At 42.0% G+C, this 23,801-nt stretch overlaps 1 protein-coding gene across 1 annotated transcript in view; it reads right to left on the bottom strand.

Moving 5' to 3' along the window:
• ANKRD50 (ankyrin repeat domain 50) overlaps nucleotides 1-23,801 on the bottom strand; it is a 184,279-nt gene that overhangs the window by 24,444 nt on the left and 136,034 nt on the right. The window contains exon 4 of the mRNA XM_078676812.1: nucleotides 10,557-14,112. Within this exon, the coding sequence (XP_078532938.1) occupies nucleotides 10,559-14,112 (3,554 nt within the window). The 3' untranslated portion in view covers nucleotides 10,557-10,558. The remainder of the gene's footprint in view (nucleotides 1-10,556; nucleotides 14,113-23,801) is intronic.

Raw genomic sequence — 23,801 nt, 5'->3', positions numbered from 1 at the left:
ATAGAGTGGTGTTGTGTAGAATGTTGATGAGTGTCATGGAAGAAGTAGAGTGTCTTAGAGTGGAAATCCGATGAGCTGAGTTACGCTGAGTATAAGAGTGGAATATACTGTCAGAGTAGTGTTGTAGAGTGGAGTGGCATAGAGTGTTGCGGTGTGACGTGGAGTGGCTAGAGGGTACTGTGCAGAAGGTTGTAGAGTGATGTAGAGCAGAGTGACATGGAGTAGATTGTCATTGAGTGGAGTGGCATAGTGTGGAGGAGAGTGAAATGGCAGAGTGGAGCAGAGTATTGCCGAGTTTAGTGTTGTCATGCGTAGAATCGAGCAGTGAAGTGGAGTACGTATTGTAGTGTGTTGTGGAGTAAAGTGGCATGAAGCAGCGTAGAGAGTTGCGTACAGCATCGTTGAGTGAAGTAGTGTCACAGAGTGGAGTAGAGTCCTGTAGAGTGGAGGGGCATACAGTGGAGTAGAGTTTAATGGAGTAGAGAGTCACAGAGTGAAGAGTCATGGAGTGTTGTAGAGTAGAATGTAGTAGCATGGACTAAAGTGAAGTGGCATGAAGTACAGTGGTACAGAGTAGATTGGTATAGAGTGAATTAGTTTCCAGTAAAGTGGTGTAGAATCAATTTGCATAGAGTGCAGTGATGTAGAGTAGTGCAGAGAATACTGCAGTGGCTTAGAGTGCAATGCCGCAGAGTGGAGTAGAATGGTGTAGAGTGCAGTGGCGTGTAAAGCAGTGGTGCAGAACACACTAGAGTGCCGTAGAGGAGTGATGTAGAGTGACGCAGATTGTAGAGGCGTAGAGTGCACTGGTGTACAGTTGAGTGCTGCAGAGCAGAGTGCAATGGTGCAAAGTGCAGTGGCGTTAAGTTCAGTGGTGGAGAGTGCAGTCTTGCAGAGCAGTGTGATTGCAGCAGCGCAGAGTGCAGAAATGCAGAGTAGAGAGGTGTAGAGTGAAGTGGCGTAGAGTGCAGTGCCAAAGTGCAGTGGTGCACAGTCGGGTGCAGTGGTGTAGAGTGAAACGGCACAGAGTGCAGAGGTGCAGAGCGGTGAAGAGTAGAGAGGAGTAGAAAGTTGTAGAGTAAAGGGGCGTAGAGTGCAGAGGTGTAGAGTGCTGTAGACTTCAGTAGCAGAGAGTGCAGTGTTGTAGAGTAGAATGTTGTATAGCGCAGTGCTGTAGAGTAGAATGTCAGAGTACAGTGGTGTAAAGTAAAATGTCATTGAGTGCATTGGTGTAAAGTAGAGTGGCACAGAATGCAGTGGTGTAGAGTAGAATGGCGTAGAGTGCAGTGGCATAGAGTGTTGGAGAGTAAAGTGGCTCAGAGTGCAGTGGTGTAGAGTGGAGTGAAGTAGAGTAGACTACAGTGGCGTGCAGTGAAGCAGAGGCAATTGGCATGGATTGCAGTAGCAGAGTGGAATAGAATGATGAAGAATGCAGTGGTGTAGAGTAGATTGTTTCAGAGTAGAGTGAAGTGGCATAGAGAACAGTGGCATGAAGTAGTGTAGGAGGGCATTGTCAGAGTACAGTGGTGCAGAGTAGATTATAGTGGCTTAGAGTGGATTGACGTAGAGTGTAGTGGCGAAGAGTGCAGTGGTGTAGAGTGGTGTAGAGTGGTGTAGAGTGGCGTGGGGTAGAGTGCATTGGCATAGATTAGAGTGGTGTATAGTAGAGAGGCAGAGAAAATAGTGGCATAGAGTAGAGTGGTGCACAGTAGAGTGTAGTGATGCACTGTGGCCTGGCATAGTGTGCAGTGGTGCAGAGTAGAACGGAGAGGTGTGGGGTAAAGTGGAGTATGCATGGTGTGCTAATGTATCACCATTACTGACAAAACATCTTCAATTGAAATGATCATTACTTTTGCATGGACATTAAAATATATGTTCCCACCACACTTCAAGAATTACCAACAGATTTGCTTTATTTGCGCTTTCCATATTCTGAAATATCAGCACAGTTCATTTGCGGTCATTTACATTTAGTTTTGTGCTAGAAAAGAAAATACCATTGTACAGCACATCCGCATAGCTAGCATGATTGTCACATAAATCCTCTCACTTTGAAATCGGAGAAAGAAAAGTAAACACCAAGCTTCCCAGAAGGCGGAGCCTGACATTTGACCTCCGACTATGAATGCACAGTAAATGTGACAAGATAAGAACAAGATTTAAAGTTTTTTTTACAGAAATTCAGTACTGGTGGAAGACCACAGTGAATAGGGTTTGGGCAAGGGAAGGGACAAACTCAAGCTGGACAGCCTAAAACAAATAACATACACATCGAACGAGACGTTGGTCCGGATCACTCGTGTTTTGGCTTACGTGCAGGCTGCTGGCGGTCTTGCAGTAAGTGGGTGAACGGGTCTATTAAAAGTAACCAGTCACTATTTTGAGGCGCTTAAGGACTCGGGGATTTGAAGGACACTGGGTGTGCCTTTCGATTTTTTAGCCAGATTTATACGCTAGAACTACGTGACAGTTTATTGAACGCTGTATGGTCGCGCTGCTCGTTCTCTCTGAGGCATCCCATGGGAGTTCACAGTTGCTTAATAAAATATTCTGTATTATTGTGGGATTCATACATTTAATCCTGAAGAAGGTGTTGGCTCTTAAATTATATGCCCACCGAAACGCGTCGATGCAATCTATGAGTAGAGATATGCTAAGTCCGTGAAGCAACAACTCTAACCAAGATAGTAATACGTTTGATAGAGTGAGATTGCATTGTTGGACTATTGTATCTTCCTCAGTTGAATAGGAATTTTCATCTTCCTTTCTTCTGTTTCCCACTAGTGTATATTTCTGTATATTATTGTATGATTTTTTAATGACGATGTATTATTGAATGTTTTTAATGTATATCTGAATAAATCTGCATACTTTTTATGACATCAATTTAATTGTTATATTTTCCTCTTTGCTCCTACTTGAATTGAATGTAGTGTCATCATAGCCCAAAGGGTAAACTCTGTTTTGACAATTAAAACAAATAAAGCCAATAAACAGAAAGCAAGCAAATGTGAGTTACAAAACACAAAGCCAATAGTATACAATGGGTGGAAGGCATTCCCAGGGAAGCTTTCTGAATGTCCCCAAGATGTTGACAGCTGCCCTGTCTGGTAGGCTTCTACCTAAAAATGCCTTACCCACCAGCCTTATCATATTGCTAATAAGTATTAAGTACGTTTACACACTTTTCGTGAAATCAGACGTGTCCTTCTTGAAGGTAAGGAGGCAAAATAATTTCATGTATAAAAAAAAAAAAAGGATCGAAAACTGTTTTATCTGGATGCTCTGTCTGGGTAGAGCACAGTGGTGTAATTCCCCTCAAAATTACAGTATTATCCCTAAAACTACTTGTAGGACCTCGAATGTACTTAGAAATTTTTCCCACGTCACAATTGTGTTTTTGGAACATCCTTATGTACAAAAATTTATTTTGTACCGGTGTCTGATGGACATGATGGATTGTTGGTGGCATACAGTGGAAATCATGGAAAAAGCGGAGGAATTCAAGAAGTCAATGTTCCACAGTTTTACTTAGGGTAGCATGTGTTAATAATACAGCTGCATCTATCCGGACTGCCAAATGGAGCAGAGCAGAATGATTATTAGGAAAATCAGCATAACTCAGTTGCTCAGAGAGTTGCCTTCATGATTTCTGTCATGCAAGTTACCCAACAATAATCTCTCAGTGCAGAAATGCATAGCCCAAGAAGAAATTTAGTAAATTAAAGGGAAGCTGTGAGGGACGATTTAAGGAATGAGATAAACAATCACAATGGATGATAAACCGATCCCTACTGCATCTGATGATGGTGGAAGGGAGAATGAAACTGTGATGCTTGGCGCAAGAAATGCTCATAATTGGAGAGGACTCCTATCGACTTCCTGACAGGGCATCTTCTAGCGTGTCTGGTCCCCTAGACATGAACTATAGCGAACTGGCACGAACTCTGCACCAACTTCATTCCTAAACTGCGGGTAGTAGGAAAAAAAGTGGAGATCCTACCCTGAGAAAATAGCCCTCCTCAGGAAAACTTCTTCAGACTGTGAAGGTTATAGGAAATTATTGAGTTAGTCTGGAGAGCAAGTTAGCTGGGAGCAGAAATGTCAACTCAAAGGTGCAGTCAAGTATAAAAGGGGAGACTAGCACAAAATGAAGGTTTCAGGCAGCAAGAGAAGAGTTCCCTTTAAGGAAACACTTGCCTCTCCTACCTTCGAACCATCAACAGATCGTAAGCAAAGGAGCAGAGCAGTCGTTTGTGAACCTGAAATATAACCTAGGAAGACAGCCTTGCGCCACTCAAACCACAGGAGGGGTCTCCTTCAACTAAATATGGTTCACCTTTCAATTGGTCGGCAAACGGAAAAGGTTCACACAAACACACACACACACACACACACACACACACACCTGCCCTGCCCCACCCTCCCCCAACTACTGATGTTGACAAAATATGGACTTGGAAGGTGTCAACAGAGGAAACTAGACATCAGTTGAGAACATTCTAGGACTATATAAATAATCTCCATATCTCGAACAGTCTCTTGTCTGACACGAAGGCCCCACAGTGCCTCCTTCACCTCTTTAAGTATCACCTTAATTGGTGCAGAAATCCCAAATCAACTGCTGAAGTGGAAAAAGTTTTTACTTGGGAGGTGAAAAAAAGAGTCCATAAGACATCAATTGAGACTACGCTGGGATACCCTTTATAATCTCTACATCACAAACACAGTCTCCAAGGACCCACTCCTACATGCTGATCCTCTATCTACGTCATCCTCCTCCTTTTGGCAAGGCACATGTCTACAGCAGCAAAGTAGAGAAAACTCAAAGAAAAGCAAATCATCAATTATATGGTCGCCCCTCCCCCACTTACAGTGGATTGTCCGAGATTCCCCAAGGGAGGTTGATCACCCGTCTCCTCAAAGGCAGTACAAAATATGAAGATTTCCGAGACTGTCAATCCTGAAACATTATAAGCACGCGGCAACAGGCCGAAAGAAATTAAAAAGGAGCATGCAACGAGCGATGCAATTAGCATAGTATAAACAATCTAAAAAATAAAGCTCAAACTGGTGGCACAGAGTAGTCATTATTAATGCATATCTTTTAATTGACGAACCAGGTTAAGAGATGCAATCCAATGGCTCAAGCTGAAATCTCTACTGGCATATTACACTTTGATTAGGGACAATGATTAAAACAAAAAGCCAGATATCATTGATCGGCATACGGCTAAAAAGCACAAGACATTCTCATCCAAAGATTCCGAAGACATGGAGGCAGTGCAAAAGCAGATACTGGTAATCAGGGAAAACCAGAAACAGATAAAATGGATCAAGATGCTATAATGCTCGTCTGTGTCAAGAAGTAAAAAAAAAAGGTGCCTTAGAGGATACCGGTCAAACAGGTCACAGTTTATGCATTTCACCACGATTCAAATTTATAGCAGAGTACAAGCATCTGTCTAATTGTACCTAATATGGGCTGTTGTTTTTTAATGGAAAGACTATAGGCTAAGCCCCCTGTAAAATGGTAAATTATTAATATTAATGATCAATCGTAATTTGCAATTATATGGACAGCTTAACTAATGCCCTGCCACAGAAATCCTTTTTTTTCTTGTTTCTATTGTTGAAGTCCCAATATATTTATTCCAGCCCCGGTGAAAACCGTTTGCAAGTCCTGTGTATGGTTTAACTTTCACGAGACTTGGTTGCCACGATGATGCAGAGGATTTTATTTATGAAAGTTGGACCAAACTATCCTTGCGTAGCAAAAGATCACCCTTTAGAGAAAAAATAGGTGCTTGTCAGCATTAGCTTCTGGTCGGTTTCTGCTCATTTAGGTAAAATACAGCCCTTTTTAAAATGTGATTAATTCTTTAAAATAATCTAATATAGAAGAGGGATCACAAGTAAAACAATTACACTAGGAAAACGAGAGCAGCTGATATTTTGAAGACAATACTAACGCTCACAAGAGAATATTCGGACAGCCTGCAATTACAAAATTACAAAAATTGATAAAGAAAAACTGTGCTCCACATAAACATGAAAGATTTTTTTTTTTTTTAAACTAACAGTTTTTTAGGACTTGGAACCTACAGACAAATGAAACTGTACGTCTTGGCTATATTGCAGTGAATAAAACCTAGGTCTTTGGAACATAGCATCTTGCAGGATAAACTTCTTGGAATGTTAGACAAGCATGTTCTTTTAAGTATTATTTATGCACTAAAGAAGATTATTGGACTGACAGAGAATGCTGTGCTTTGTTTATGAACTGTGAGGATACACCAACGCAGAATATGACACTTTATTTCGCATGCCATTACTTGGCATGCCTTTACTACACAGTTATTACTTAGCAAAAACCGATACTACGCACGTTTTTAGTTCGCATACCATTGCATTGAAAGTGTTAATGTATACGAAGTAAAAGCTTGCCAAGTAATAAAAAAAGTTTGCGGAATAACGTGTCGTATTATAAAAAGACATTTACCCCCTTTTCTAAATGTTTAAAACATGACACTACAAAAAAAAAAATAGAAATACACTAGCCTACACATCTAAAAATGGAAAACGCTACCAAAACACTCAAACACTACACTACCCTACCCCACACTACTGAAACACCACTACACTACCTTACACCCTAAATCACTACCCCCTGCACGAACATACGCATTCACCCACTCCGGTCCCTACACTCATTCACTACCCATCACAACCCCGACACTACACTAAACCCTAAAACAGTAACCTACACTACACTAACACTACAACACTACCCTAAACCCTAAAGCACTAGCCCCAGCAAGAACCTGCCCAGTGCCCCAGTCCGGTCCCTACTCCCAAACACTACCCTGCAGGACCCCCAACACTACCTTAATCCCTAAAACAGTCCCCTACAGTACACTAAACCACTTCCTCTCTTCTCATTCAGCCATGCTTCCTCTTCTCCGGGCTTCCAGCATCAGTTGTGCACGTCGCTGTGTGGAAACCGAAGTGCGTCAGTTTCCACACAACGATGTTGATAGCCTTTGCTTTGCAAGCATTACAATGCATGCGATGTTACAACTTGCGTAGTAAAGGCTACGCATTGTAACATCTTATGCGTTGTAAAGCTTGCGAAGTAATGGTACGTGGACTAACATCTGCCTACTAATGGCTGTTTACCCCCATGCAACCAGTAAGAAGGCTAGTACATAAGAAACTGACAAATACGCTTAAAAAGGTGGAAAAGAGTTTGTCATTGTTGGAAAACCGTGGGTACATGTGTTTTGGTTGTGGATCATCACTTTCATTTGGAACTTGCTTTATTATCCTCCTTTAAAAAATACACATTTCTAAAATTCAAGCAATCTTTGAAGATATCTCTTCTAGCAGGATTTTGCACTGCACCCCTCTAGACAATTATCAAACCTTTTGTTGTATTGCAAACCTCTTTTTTGTTTGTTATCTTAGTGGCTTGTTATAATCATCTTTATCGGACGAGCTCTGATGCACTCAGTAAGTTTCACTAGTGCGGAATAAAAAAATTTAAAAAAAGAATCTGACGTAACGAAATTGTAAACCTAACTCATCTCAGATGGCATCCTCCTGTGCAAAATAATCTTTAATACATTTTATACACAAATCTGTAATTAAAAAATTAAACACAAAGAGACCGGTATTGATGAAAATTAGGGAGAACTGTCCCCTTAACATAGATGAAATTACTATGAGAAAAGAAGGGGCTATAAAGGCAAAGAAATTCAGAAAACTATGCACCAGTTAGCCATCAAGAAAGCATCAAGCAACAACTGTATTCTCAGAATCTTATAAAATCCTTAACAAAGAGTTGATAAACCTCTTTAAACTTCCATTTAGTTACATGGTATCTGAAAATAAAGCAATTGAGTTTGGATGCTGAAACCAATGTTATGTTCCCAAAGATTCTACGGACATAAGTACATGCAATCTTTTGAGACAGAATTCCTTTTCAAAAGTGATAGAAATAGATATGTCGCGATTTCATCCGAAAGGTTATGCATACTAAGCGCTGGAAATAATGAGTAGAAGGGTTAAATTCCAGGTCAATACCTTTTTACCCAGACATTTATCTGTATCAAGCCCATAAGTGACAGAGCTGCCCAAAAGGAGACCGCACTGTCCATTGTGAGCTTGGACGCTGAGAAAGCATTTAACCATGTAAAATGGCAACGCAGATTACCGACAATTCCGAAGTTGTATCGCAAATAATCAGAAAAGAACAGGGGACATAATAAAGGATGGGAACAGATTTAACAGGATACGACTTGCTTTATTTAAAGCGAACTACTGCATAATCTTCTCTTATCCAAGCTACTGCCACAAAATAACCCCAATTCAAATTTAAGTGCCGTTCTGACTATGATTAGTATGTACATCTGGGATATAAAACCTTAACTAACATGGAGCAAACTATGTCATCCCAACTTTAACAGTGAACAGGTGATGGCCCACATAAATGTATAGAAATAGAACAGGATTTATAACGTCTCTGACAAGGGAGATCCTATGATTCTACTCAACGCATTGATGACAATCTCAAAGTACTGTCAATTCAATAAATAAGCTTGCAAACTCCACCCTAAAAATATAGCTTTTTCGGCAGAGGCACCAAACCTCTGCGGCAAACTGCCTTCTACTTTGCATAGGGAAGAGAGGGTTGGTCGAAAACTCTGGCCTCTTGCTGATGTACAAGATTTGGCCCATGGTGCTTGTCCTTTGAACTGATTGTTTTTTATAAATATGTTTTTGGATTCAGGAGTTTTATATAGAATTCGTGAATTCAGCACAAGCATCTCACCCTAAAGCTTGCATCTTTCTCATGAGTCAAATTTCCGAGTCACGAATCCTTGAAATTTAATTTAATTTAAAATGGCACCTGGGAAGTGCAGTACTGAAGCAGGTACCATGGTCCCCATCTGCTATTCTAGGTGTCAGAAACTCACGAGCCAGGAATGCAGTTAACTTAGGGTATCTCTTTGATGGACCCCACTGTGGCCTTCTTGGGAGTAAGGCTGTGCGTATTCTGCCTCCTGTAGGACATTTTTTCTAACACTGCAGAGCACAATCCATACCTTGCATTAAAAACAAGACCTTGTAAGTATTGCATTTTGAATGCGAGTTATGGTTTGCATCTATTGCACACATTTTTGATTATGTTCCTAACTATAACTTTGAATTTCAGTTGATATCAAGTTTTACATCCAACCATAAACTGCACTTTAAACTATGTTTCAAGTGAGTTCCTTTGTTTTTGTTTTAAACCTACACTGAGGTGATTGTTATACCACAGTGAACCATAAATTCACTTTTAACAAAGGCCAGATTCAGGGGATTTTTTTAACCAGTATGTAGTCATATGTTTGAACACTTCCCTGCTGTGGCTGATCAACACACACTGCCTGAAAGTACACGCAAATACTGGTGTGTTGCTGCTGTGTAGAAAAACCCCCTTGTCTAGGAGACCTGAACAAGAATAAACGACACGCCGCAACAGATCTCTAATCGGGCAGGTGTGGGTCAAGGTTTAGCCTCTTTAAATGGGCCATAAAAGGAAGAGAAACACAACCGTTCTCTTTAACCAGTCTTAGGTCGCTAACAATCACTACTAAAAGGCATTCTCGGAGGGTGCAATCTTTTGAAGATGCTGCATGGTTTTTGAGACCTATTGTGACATCATTCACAGGATGGCATCTTTGTGGTGCCATTTCTCTTGCATCACTGGTTCAGTGAGCATCTGCATGGTGAATCAGTGATCACATGGGTGAATCACACCAAACTAAATACCTTAGCAGGACTCGCATTTGATAAATTCATTTCTGTGAAAGTGTTGTGCTGCATGTGTTATTGCCGTTACTCATGAGATATCACTTGCGTATTACAAATAAGATGGCGTAGGTCAAGGTGCGGGAGTGTCATTGATAGATGGGACTTAGTTCAACTTCTCCATCACAACCCAATTAGAATACGCAGTCCGCTGTAGGCAAGTTTGAACAGCTCAGTTTTCAATAGTAAATGAACAGAACATGTCCAACAAATGTAAAGCATATAAAATGTGACACTTTCAACACAATTTAAGTGCCTTATTGTATGAGTATGCACTTTTTGCATTGTTCATTCATTTCTCAGAGTTGTCCTACAATTTGGTAGATCGATCTTAATCATCTCTCTAAATGTATGACTTTGGGAGGCATGCAAATAAAGGTTAGGTGAGAGCTATGGAATTGCAAACACTTCATGGAAGTATTGAAAATTGTGTGGATTGGCAAGTCACGATCACAAGCTTGTTCTGAAATTGAGAAAATAATATAAATGCTATGTAACTGTAGATATTAAATATTTGAAGACATTTATCCAGCAATATAGTTTAGCAAGTATTGAAAATAATAAACTGTATATACTGAATGAAAATGTACTTTGTGATTGGCAAGTTGGTAACAAATTTAGTGTTTGAAATGCATTGCTCATCAACCTACTAATGCTACAATAAAACGATTTACTGTTTAGAGTCATGTGATTACCTTCATAGTGGCGTTTCCTTTTTGTAGTTGAAACTTGGGTCCGTTCCATCAATCTGAAGTTTCAGAGTTTGCTTAAGGCTTAGTTCTGTATCAGCTGAAGGGTAGCCTTCCAAAACCTCATGGTGTCCTTTCTCCTGCAATCCTCGAGCGACTGAAACTTTTCCTAAGAAAACCTGATTTCCCTGAAGATGAAAATTCGGGTTGGTCATAATTCCATTCCTCTTCTTCTGCTCAGCACTTTGTTGCTGAATTAAGAATTGCTGCTGTGATCGTCCCACTTCATGTGGGGCGGGTGGACCTAAAATATTACACTGTTGCTCTACAGGCATTGTCTTCAGCGACATATTTATATTTGTCCCGGATATTGAAATCGGACCCCTTTTGTCAAATTGTGTCATTTCATACTCCAGGACTTTTGGATGGGAAGTGCTGTTCTGTTTTGTTTTCTTGCCCACTGAGCCTGACTTGACAGAGTTTTCAGCTTTACCTCCCTTATTTGATTTAGTAGATTTTAAGCTGGGCTTTACTTGGCTCCATTCAAACTCACTTACCGGGGAGGCCGGGTTCTTGCCTGTGGAGTGAATTGTTGATGAGGGCGAGACAATAGACTGTCTACTCCGACTACGTGGTAGTGAGTGTTGCTGTATTTGCTCTGTAAAGGACAGGCTATGGAAACTATCAATAGGTACAGTTTGAGCAGTCGCTGTAGATGAAGTGGTGCGAAGAGATGAGTTTTTGGAGCTTTTTAATGAATTGTTTGAGAGTGAATCCTTCTGACGATCAACTGTAGAATCTGGTGACTCTGAAGGAGAGCTAAAGGCATGAACGGGTCCATTAGATAAGCCATGCAAATTATGTTGGACATCACCGCCCCCAGTGCTTGAGGAGCTGTTAGATTTCATAGTTAAGGACTGCATCTTCGTTGAGGTCTGTTGTAAGGCTTTTTGATCCATTGTATGCACTGGAGAAGGAGTGCAGCCATTTACAGTTGATGCACCATATTTCTCCAATAGTTTAATAATTTGGGAATGCCCATTTTTTGCTGCAACCCGCATAGCAGTGCGCCCAAATTGATCAGCATGGTTTGGCTCCCCACCGTTCTCTAGTAACAGCTGGACAACCTCAATGTGCCCTTCCTGAGCAGCTATACAGAGTGCAGTAGCGCCCTGATTACATGTGTGATCAACAACAGCCCCCTGATCGATCAAGTATTGAACCACCTTTACATGCCCCTGCCAAGCAGAAGACTGTAATGCTGAGCGTTTTTCATTGTCCGATGCGTTGATGTCAGCATGGTATGTTACAAGAAGCTGCACCATTTCTAAATGCCCCTGCCAGCAGGAAACATGTAATGCCGTTCTTCCTTCAGCATCGCTCACTTCCACATCTGCACCATTTTCTAAAAAAAACTCTGCCATGGGGAGTTGGTTTTCTAGTGCCAAAATGTACAGCGTAGGTCGGCCATCAGCATCCTTGTAGTTGACATCTGCACCATGGCTCAAAAGCAATTCAACAATATCTCTATGACCTTCTAAGGCCGCAACACGAAGCGCATTTCGCCCATCATAACCTTTTTGATCAACATCAGATTTATTTTCCAACAAAATCTGTACGCAATCATAGTGACCTTCTTGTGCAGCTAGTATTAATGGTATGCGTCCATCATTATCGATTTCATTTGTTCTAGCACCCTGCTCAATAAGTGCATCACAGATTAACCTGTGGCCTTCGAAGGTTGCCATATGCAAAGGAGTCCATCCTGCATCATCTCTGTGATTTTCATCCAAACCTCTATCGAGCAGAGTTCGCACCACTTCAACATTACCCTGAGCAGAAGCTATACTGAGAACAGTTCTACCTTCACTGTCAATGCTATCAACAGCTGCACCCCAAAATAAAAGTGTGTTTACAACGGAGGCATGCCCCATGGAGGCCGCTGCTAAGAGGGGAGTACGTCCATTATGATCTGTGTGGTCCACATCAGCTCCTCCTTCAAGAAGCAAATCAACAACATCTACGTGTCCTTCATAGGCAGCAACAAGGAGAGGAGTCATCCCATCCTTGTCACAATGGTCCACTTCAGCACCACGGTCTATTAAAAGACTAACCACAGAAGCATGCCCTTTACTAGCAGGTACACAAAGAGCTGCGACAGACAGAGCAGTCCTTCCATCCACATCCTCATGGTTAACTTCTGCACCGTGATCCAGCAAATGCTCAACAATTTCTCTATGACCCATGTATGCAGCAGCAATCAGCGCCGTTCTACCTTCATTATCCGCTTTGTTGACTTCAGCACCATGCTGAAGTAAATTTAATACAATATCTTCATGCCCTCCCCAAGCTGCTGCCCTCAAGGCTGTCCTGCTATCAGCATCGGCACAATCCACTTTTGCTCCGGCATAGAGCAGTGCAGAAACCACCTCTGTGTGACCACCCCAAGCTGCTGATCGCAATGTCGTCCAGCCATCATGATCAGTATGGTTTATGTTGGCTCCAAATCCAATCAAACAATTAACCACTTTTATGTGCCCTTGACGAGACGATAGAGTTAATGCAGTTTGCCCATGCTTATCTTCAATTTCTAAATCACATTTTCTAGAAATAAGCAACGTGACAACGTCAAGATTCCCACTATATGCTGCATTAGCCAGTAACGTTCTTCCGTTTGAGTCACACTGGTTTACAGAAGCACCATTATCTAATAGAGTACGAATGGAGTCCTCCCTTTCCAAGGCTTGACGCACAATGCAAGATGTACGGTCATCTTCACTGTTCACATGGGCACCAGCTTTTACTAGCAACTGCAGTACTTCCTGCTCCTTTGGGATTAATGTCTCCAAAGAGTCTTTCACGCATGCACCATTCCATATCATCCACAATGCTAAGTCTGAGGTATCCAATTGCAAATTTGAATGGATTAGGTGAAAAGCAAACTCTTGAACTTCCAACGCCGTCAGTTCTTTTGCTCGACACGTCAAGCTCATTGCTAGCATTCGGTGGCCTTCTGCTGCATTGCATAAATACTTCTGTGTACAATGCTTCACATCGAGCAACCATTCTGCAAAACTGTAATGAAACAAGATTTTTGTTTTTCCTAAGCCATCTACAAGAAGCTTGGATAGTACATCTAGCTTTCGTTGAAAGTCCTCTATTGTTAATGTCATGTTTCTGGTCCATACTGCATGATATAACTCCATTGTTGTCAAAGGCCTGCAGGCTGCCAGAATTACATTCAAAATAGGTTGTACCTTTGCAAATTGCTTTCTCACAAAAAGTCTTTGGCACAGCCATAGGTATAACCCATTCAAGGTGCCAGGAATATCCCGAATTTCTCGTAGCATGATAAAGTTTTCCACAACTCCATCCAGAACACGTTCCAGGTAGAGGAAACAACCGCTGCTTTTGATGTGGAGTTGGTTCAGCATTTCTGCAGTTTCTTTTGTGAGGTGTTGTCTCAGGGCTTCTTCTTGGTCTAAGCGATGTAGGATGTACTGCTGGACATCTTTAACAATGTAGGCCTTGCGGAGGTCATCAAGACATATTTTCCGGAAACCTGTTTTTAAAGAAAACAAAAAAAAACATTGTAAATGTTTGCATAATATCATAAAAGTACAAGACACATTTAACAGATCTTTAATTCATCTTAGATCTAAAAACAAACATGCCAGTACACTGAATTAAGTTTTAAGTAATTAGAAATGCACCACCATTGGCATATCCGGATGCTTGTTTTCCAAATGAAAAACCGCAAAAACATGCAAACAAATTTTACTGCAATTTACTTTAATGTTTTTAAAGGCTATTAATCGGAGGCACGGGGTGAAAGGACATTTGGCACCAACATTTTATTAATTACACTTAAACTTACAACTCACTGACTGTTCCTTGTTAAAGCTTCAATCAGAAAATAATAACTGCATAGTTGAATTATATAACTCGCTACAAGGACATTGTTAAGGTCACCCTGACAAATCAGTTTTCACACACAACGAGATTAATTGCAGACTCGGACATCGATAGGTTCATGCGTTCACAGTCCAAGATACACAAATTAATAAATGCGAAAAAAAGGTTTGCCTCGGTTTTTTGCGGATGATTTTTAACCCACTCTCAAGAGTCATTTGTTTTCATATTATTTAATCCATGCACTTTCTTAGTTTTGGTGGCGACTGTGGCATTTGTGTTGCCTCTGCGGTTATTCCATGTTTTGAGCGGTCCTGTTTGTGCTAGCATGGTTATTTTCGTCACTGGTGTCTGTTTACTGTTGCTACTGCTTAACTAAATTTCAATACTGCTATGCTTGCCTGTGGCTGTGTCTCAGTTAGGTTTTTCACGTTTGTGTTGGTTGTTTACCGCCAGCTGGATGAACGGCCACAGCAGACGGCTTTGTATTGAGTGAATTGGAGAGGCTGTCAATCTCCATTTCGCCCTCCCACTGCGCTGATCCTCTGCATCTCTGAATCAGCACAGCTGGAGTTTACAGCAAGCTGCAATTGCATAAGCGAGTGCGAGTTCAGCAAAACGCTGGGTTCGGTCAATCTGTCACAGCATGCATTTACAACAAAAAAATGGTTTCCGTTCATGACAGAATTAATAAGTCTATCGCAAACATTGGAATCGACTTTGCCTATCTAAACGGGATATCAAGGAATGGCACAACGCACACATTTATCATGAAAACAAAGGGTTTCTCATACTGTCAACCAGACATGCGAAAGTGCTCTAATATGCATCTTTTAGGTCTCAACTACAGAACGCTTTACCTTTCTGGGAAGAAGCATGGTCATTACACAATACACCTCAAAGATTTTTGTTGTGTGGGCCTACAGCTGCAAGCTGCTACCGGACAATAACGTGCACTTATGCAATCTATTTATTCTGCACCGCTGTAAAATGGGTGTCGGTGATGAAAGAATGGCAAAGTAGCTAACCTGTGCATCAAAATGCATTTTACTTTTGATTTAACAATCTGGTATTTGAGATCATGTTAAATCGGCGGATAGTCCATCTCATGTTCTTCTGTGATCAGCTTTTGAATAGAAGACAAGAACTCCACAGCACCAAACCTTAACTTAATATTTATTATCTTACTTTAGACTATGTGAGTTCTAATGACCGGTTTTGTAGGGGCACCAGAGCAATCAGGGGTTACTGAGATCCAGTTGCATCCATTGGAGTTTTTCACCGCCTGGGACCGCAATTCTACTAGACCCCAAACTGGATAACCAAATACTCCTCTCCCGCATTTGAATCTCCTCGGGTATGAGACAGAGCCATCCAAACCTTTTTCACGGTGGTGACAAGGGTTAGACACTCAAAATACAGCTTACATCGTAAGATCAGCGAATAAGATCAATGCTTGACTTTATAAAAGTATTTTAATACACACAAGAATAAAATGACAACACATAAAACTCAGATACACAGTGAAAACCAGAAGTGTCTGGGACCCTCTGGCCATAGTTTTCACCCCAAACATTACACTGCCTAGATTCTAAGCACCATAAAAACAGTTACAATTGCAACATGCAGACCTTATTCCACAGGGTTGCTCTTCAATGCTATATGAGTGTTTTGGGCCTTTCTTGGAAACAACGCACTCAGATAGGGTCTGGTAAGGAATACTTCTGGTCTTGGCACAGTTACCAGAGTCCTACTAGTCCAGTAATAACTGGGCTAGCTGTAGGAGGGTAGTGGCTGGCTAGGGTGTCAGTCAACCCAGATACTCTCAGATCACCCACAACAAGAGTTTGTGGCCTGCACCACAGAGCCCACCGGTCGCAGTGCAGAGTTTCTGCTGGCTACGAGTGCAGGAAAAGCAAGGCCCCACAGGGTTGGTGCAGCTTGCTACTAGCGCAGGGAAAGCATGGACAAAATTGGAGACCTGAGGCGAGGACCAAAGGTTCAAACTATAAGTTCTTCAACAGGGTGGTGTTCATCAGCTACAGATGACAACTGGAAGCACCTACCAGCTCCTACAGCACAAGGGAGGGGTCAGGAGTTTCACTTTTAATCACCATATGGAGAACCATGTCCCCTTCAATGTTGATGTGAAGCAGGTTTCCGGAGTCTCCTTGTGTTTCAAAGCAACCACCACCTCCCCAAGTCTCACAGAAATTGCTTTCTCTGCTGGGATGCTGCCTGATGAGCTGAATCCCAGCTACTTCCATCAGACAAGCACATTATTTTAACAGGTAATCCGTCACTGAGACAATTCCCAAGTCCAGACTTGTGGTAGGAGAGGGTGGAAGGGGCAACAGCAACCAAAGGCCTGGATTTCACTTCTGGATCTCTCCTTACTTCTGCCACCCTGTGTGTAGCTGGTCAAGAAACAAAATACACCTTAAATAGAGATCTCAGGCGCATGATTCCCTGATTGTTAGATCGGACATTCTTGAAGTGGTATTCCCTCAAAATATTTGCCTTCACTCCCTTACTTTGCTGAACCCGCTTTTGAAGCCATTAGGGATCTGCACACTTTATCCCTGCCAACAGATGCTGAAGTGCTTGTGATCTCTCCTTAAAACATGGTAAAATTGGCCTTCACTTAATTGGCACATTTAATTTACTGATAGGTCCCTAGTAAATGGCACCACATACACCCAGGGCCTGAAAATTAAATGCTACTAGAGGGCTGCAGCACTCATTGTGCCAACTACTAAAGCAACCTTTTAAAACCGATCAAGCCTGCCACTGTTGCTTGTAATGCAGTTTCAAACTGCCACTTTGACTTGTCAACATGAACCTTTTGCCAAGTCTGAACTTTCCTTTTTAATACTGATGTCACCCTAAAGATTTATAGAGCAGGGTACACAATATTTAAAACTCGGAACATGTGGTTTAAAGTGTTAATGTCCTGGTAGAGAAAAACTCCCAAATCGTTTTTTACTGCTGTAAGGCTATCTCTCTCATAGACTAACAAAGAGTTGCTTTGTTACACTTAAGAGTTAACTTCAAATCAGGAACTGATAGAAAAATGTTTACACTAAAATTAATTGGAATTTAAAATCCTGTTAGTGCTAAAGTGATGTCCTGTCAGTGCCCTGGGCCACAGGATTGTGAATGAGTCCCCTGTTGTGGGTAATGCATTGCTTCCTGATATTGAGACCACAGAGGCCTAGGTGTGAGAGGAGAGAGTCTTCCTGACAGGAGGGCTGGGGAGGAGCAGTGCCCTGCTCTGATTACACGTCAAAGGTGCCTGTCTGCAGCACACAAAGAAACCTCACACAAGGCCTACCCTTGCCTTTGTACCCCAAGAGAGTTTGGAATCAGGACCAGGGGAAGAAGAGACCAGAACTAGTTTTGGGGTAGGTGAGGGAATTTCCCCGCACAATGGCTGGCACTTGGTATAAAAACAATATCTTCAGAACCTCTCATGAGGACACTCTCGGACCTTCAGAAGGATTGCCCTGCTGTCTGAGGAAGAGGGATGTGCGCTGCAGACTGAAGAAGGAAGACTGGATCTGCTTTGCTTGAACCCAGGCTACCCATAGGACTCCAAGGATCAATTGGATGACCTTCTGTGTGTGCTACAGAACCACAACAAGCTTATAGAGGCCTCCCTGCAACAGCCCAGCACCAAGTGGATCTGCCTGAACCTGCATGAGCCATGCTGCTGGTCTCAGTTGGTGTGAGTTCTGACCCCAAAGAGCTTCCCCCGAGGTACCAGACCCTTGGCCGGCATAATTGAAAACTCATTCTCAAGGAAAGGGCGTGTTACAGAAGTTTTAGATGCCTTACGACTGCATAGTGACCTCTTTGCGCCGAGAATCAACTGCCAATCTGAAGCTCCAGCGCAGCCTGCTCTTCAAGCTGACAGCAACCATCCGTAACCATCAACCAACGCAAAGCTCCAGAGACAACTAGCGCATCAGGCTAGTGATGCTCGTCCATGATGCTCGACCTGCTCCTCGCGTTAGCATCCTCATAGTGACCAAACCCTTTGCTTGGACTTTGAGAAGGTAACTCCTCCACAGGGCTAACCTCGTCGATGTATCCAAATCACAGCCAGCCTCAACATGTGACTTTTCCCCGGTCCAGCATGAGCAGATAACGGCAAGAGGCACTGTGTGCTTCTTGGTGCTAGTTTCACTTAAAACTTTCTTTAAACTCATATGTCAGGTTCTACTGATTCAATGTTGCCATTTTGTTTATTAAAATTAAAATGTATTAAAGTGTACTCTTTTTCTAAATTCGTTTGGGATTTTTATTGTGTTGGGTTTTTAGTGTATTACTGTTCGAGTGCTGCATAAATACTTTACGCATTGCCTCTCAGGTAAGCATGACTGCTTTGTACCCAGCTAGTTGAGGGTTAAGTGTAGGTATATTTAGTGACTTTTGTGGTTCACCCTTACAAGGATTGTGTTTATTATTTGAGTGGACGCTACAACCACTCCCCCCCCCCCACCCCAAATACCCAATTTCTTATATTGACGTTACAGGGCATGTGTTACTTTTGAATCGTGGGTGCACCTTACAATCTTGGTGCATATTTCTTGCATGTTCACGGAGTGATCAGTACATGAGGAAGGCCTGTTGCTCCGCTTCAAAGTTTCTTGATGATTGTAGGGGCTATACCCAGAGAGGAATATTAAATTACTCCAGGCCAAGAGGCTGTGACCATCAACCTGCAGAAATGGAGGGGTTTGTTCCAGCAGAGTGAGTCGTAGCTAAACCTAAATAAGACTGGTGCCTTCTCCAACTCATCAAGCTTTTAAAATGACTAGGAATGGGTAAGGGAGAGCTGGGGATGTCCAGTAGAACATATACCATCTTGGCTTAAATTGAACACAATGGCTCACCATCCTCACCCAGTGAACTCACTGGCTCTCAAATCAAGCATCCCAGACATGATAGAGGAAAAAATAACCCAGGTACGGGAGACTGCACTCAGAGGGAGCAGCTAGGCAGACCCTCTCAAGATGTACAGGTCTCCCTGAATATAGATTAATGTGCCACCACTGTCAGTCTGTCGTGTATTTCTATAGGTTCTGAATCGATCCCCCTATTCCTGACCCTATTCTGGTTAAACTACCTAGCTAGTTAACTAACAGTCAGCCCATGAGGCAAGAAATCCCCCATGATGCAGATACCGTTATCTGACGCAGTCACACTACGGCACAGGAACGTGTTATCTGATTAGGTCATAACGCTTGAGATCTAATTAGACAAGCGACATTCCTCCAGCCCCTGATAAGGCATACGACGTTCTCATAACAAATCAAACCTATGACAACCTGGAAAATCCGTGCGGCCATTGTTTTGATTTCACAGAGAACTTTTGCAAAAGAATGTGCTAACGAGCAAGTCGTATGACATCTTTATTGACGTACCTATGTCCATCCTTACGTCAATCTCGGCACCTTTAAGGTATAAATATTGCCGACCTTGCCCTATGCAAACACACGCGTGGTGACAAGACGGAGCAGCCATACTTGCCGAAGCCGAGAGCAGAAGCAGACCCCGCAGGCAGCAGCCCCGCCTTCCTGAAGCGCTGAGAGACGCGCTGCTATCTCAAGCCGAGAGACCCAGCACCGGCGCTTCTGGGCAGCCCGGAATATCGAGAGCAGAGAAAGAGATACCATTCCTCATTCATCCTAAATTCCAGGTACAGAACTGAATAACCCCTCACAGAGAATTCTTTAGTTATTCACTTGGCAAAAACAAACTTAACTTAAACTGTAACTTTCTATTCCCGCCCACGCATTAGACTTAGGTCAGGTACACGGGGTAGGCGTATTTAGAAACACCAGTTGAGTACGTTTAGTCAAATGTATATGTGTATGTAAATATATTTTAATCATTTTAAACATCATATGGCTCAGAAACCATATCAATGTTTTTACAGTATTATTTTATACTATTGCTTCTAATGTATGCACTTTACTTAACTATAAGTATTGCAATAATATCGATCCATTTCTCTTGTACGAGAAAAGAGACTGATCAATAAATAACATCTTTTATTGAACACGCCCGTCTCTTCCTTTTCTCTACATTCTGATGAGACTAAGAATGCACGTACTGACTGAGTAAAATAATTGCCTTGTGCTCACACGACTCATGAGATTGACTCTTGATTAGGGGAGAGCAAAGTTGTCATGTTCTATGGTTGTCAGAAACTAAATCCCTTCTTGTCTAATCAGGGGAGTTAATTCCTTCCTTGAACATTCGAGAAAGTTTCTAGCGAACTCTGAGCTTAGCTGGCAAACCCAAAAATTAAGTCTAGTATCGACAGTAGTAGACCTAGTTAACGTCTGGTCTAGGCCTTTACTGCTGTAGGTACTATTCCAATGCGCAGAGCCTATTGGGAAAATAGGAGCTACACTACATGGCGCCCAACGCGTTTGGAAAGGGCGATAAAACTAACGTAAGACATTTAGAGTAACTCAGTCGTGCTTTCTCACTCAGACCCCTTTTCCCAAATACTCCAAAGACGTCTGGAGTGGGTGAAAGGTTATTATATCCTCCAAAACCTCGCAGGAGGGAACTCCTATGTATGGTTCTTGGTCTAGTCAACGTTGAAGGATAAAACAGTTCCAGAATATTGTGCATCTAATCTCTGTTTCCATAAGAAACCTGATCTGCAAACAAACATAATACCATCCTGTCTGTAAAATGGCAGAGAGTGATGATGAAAGAGAGGCAATTAGATTAGCTACTGAAATAGCAGATGCTGATGCTACCATGCAAACAGCAGACCCGGATATAATACTCATCCAGGTCGCCAAAAGGAGATCTATAACCTTAAAACTTATAGAAAATGGACTGACACCTAGAGGTGGCACAGTCATATTCGTAATTGAGGCACACGAATATCGGCAGACAGAGGTATACTATACATGGATACATTTTCCAGCAGCAAATGCTGTAACAAAGTACTTCCACTATTACAAAGTAGAGGAACCTCCTGAAACGTACACTCCTTTCGAGGAGGTGGAAGTACCACTCAAATTCCAAGAGCATTTGCTCTTATTTGATGGCGCCCTAAAACATAACAATCACATTACAAGGCTCGGTCCTTTAGGAAGACCAGGAGCAACGTGGCCGGTCCTAGCCGGATACACACCACATCCAGACATCGAAAGAATGCCTGCAGCAGAGCTGTTAATACAGCTAAAACAACTACTAAAAATTCATAGACAATTAGTTCAGTATGTAATGCGGACTTCAACAATTCAGCCAGCGATTAAACTACCACAGCTGACCCCTCACCAGGGGAACACAAATAAAATTACACCACAGAACATCCAATCCTGCCTAGGTAAAGTTCCAGCTAAACGGGAACAAATACCATTCTGGTTGGCACAGAAAATTACCCAAATAGAGGCGGTGTTTCCTGACACCACCCCATTAGAAAAACACAGGATTCTGACTATATGTCTCCCAATGGGAATCGCACCACACATTGAGGACTGTGACACTTGGGGTACAGTCTTTGCTTCCATCTACACAAAAACGCACGGTGTTCCATCCATTTCGGTGATACCAGATGTGCTAAAACAAATTCAAGATGAATACGGTCCAGAACCTGCTTTAACTCTTGGTATGAAATTACTGAAAGACTTCAAGCAGGTCTCGGCTATATTATTAGCCAACATAAAAGGTGAAGCAGCAAACGTGGCGATCCGCCAGAGGTTAAAAGAGATAGATATAGCAGACCAACCAGCTGAAATTGCCAGAATCATAGAAAAATCCTATGAAGAACTAGGCAGAGATAGTCTAGGTGGAATACCAGTAAAACCGCAACTGACTACAAGTCCAGAAAAAATGTTTTTTAATAATAATAATAATTCACCAAAAAAGAACTGGGATGGGAACAAACAATCCAATCCTAAAGAAAAGAAATTCCAGTCCAGAGGAAGGTCTCCTAGGCGAAGAGAGAAATCTCCAAACCCGAGACAAAGGTCACCCCAGAGTGAACCCTCTGGGAATAGATATAACCTTAGAAATAGGGATAATATTAAAAAACCTGATAGATATCAAGACATTGATACACGTCCCTCTCAATCTTTTCAGAATTCCTCGCAGAAATCGGAAAGAAGAGGACGATCAGAAGAGCACGCCAAGTCCAAAGACAAGGAACCTGCTCAACTGAAAAAGAAATCACAATTTCCAAAAAAGAAGGTAGCCAGTATCAAGGTAGTTAACAATGCCGAGAATACTGAGGACACAACTGAAAAACGGAGAGTGGGCTCAGACAATGCTAGACAGCGCAGCAGAGGTGAGCATAGCTCGCAAAGTCCTTATGAATCATCTGGAGACAGTGGACACGAATGAATACCTTCAAGTGGAAACTGCAGATACCAGAGTTAGCAAGCCCCACAAAATATACGAGATAACATTACGTATAGAGGGAGATAAGACTAGGAAAATAAGGGGACTATTTTGGGATAACCTCTCCAAGGGTTATGACATCCTTCCAGGGGTACAAGAACAGCCCGGGGGTATTCTCAGCGAGAGTAACAGAATTACTACAACTATATGATGATGAAGCATTATCTTATGTCGATGACATTTACTTAACAGATGATGACTTGGAGACTCACTTGAAAAGAGTGAACACCATAATACTTGGTTTCGCTGCAGAGGGTTACAAATTCAACTTCAAAAAGTCCAGAATTGCCCATCTGACGGTCCTATTCTTAGGATATGAGCTATCAAGTGAAGGTAAAAGCCTGGCAGACAATTTCCTAGAGAAATGTGCCGTTATCCAAGCTCCTAAAACACTAAAAAACCTACAGTCAATTTTAGGCTTCCTAAATTTCGGAAGAACATACATTGCAAATTACGCAGAAAGGGTGAAACCCCTTTACGATCTAATTAAACCAGACTTTAAAAGATCCAGTTGGACTCAAACACACACAGAAATTTTGAGATCCTTACAAACAGACATGCTAATTAAGACAAAATTAGAAACCCGTGATAATACACGCAACCTTGTGATCCGAGTCATCCCAGGGAGATGCGGATTCACATACCTGACCTCTAATGAGGGAGAAAAGGTACCAATTGCATTCAAATCACACTTGTACACAAAAGCTGAACAGAGATTCAGCAACAAAGGAAAAATTGTTCAAGCAGTTCAAACCGCAATAGCTAGAGAAAAAGACATAGCTGACGGTAGACATATCACAGTCAGAACAGCTGAATCAGCCTTTGAGGCATTAACAACACCGTGTAATTTACCATCAACAACATTGGATCCAGAATGGATACAATGGGTGAATTCAATCACAACGG

This window comes from Lissotriton helveticus, chromosome 2_1, assembly GCF_964261635.1.
Source record: "Lissotriton helveticus chromosome 2_1, aLisHel1.1, whole genome shotgun sequence".
Classification (NCBI taxonomy): domain Eukaryota; kingdom Metazoa; phylum Chordata; class Amphibia; order Caudata; family Salamandridae; genus Lissotriton; species Lissotriton helveticus.
The sequence above is the reverse complement of the archived record's forward strand: the minus strand, read 5'-3'. Positions and strand labels throughout refer to the sequence as shown.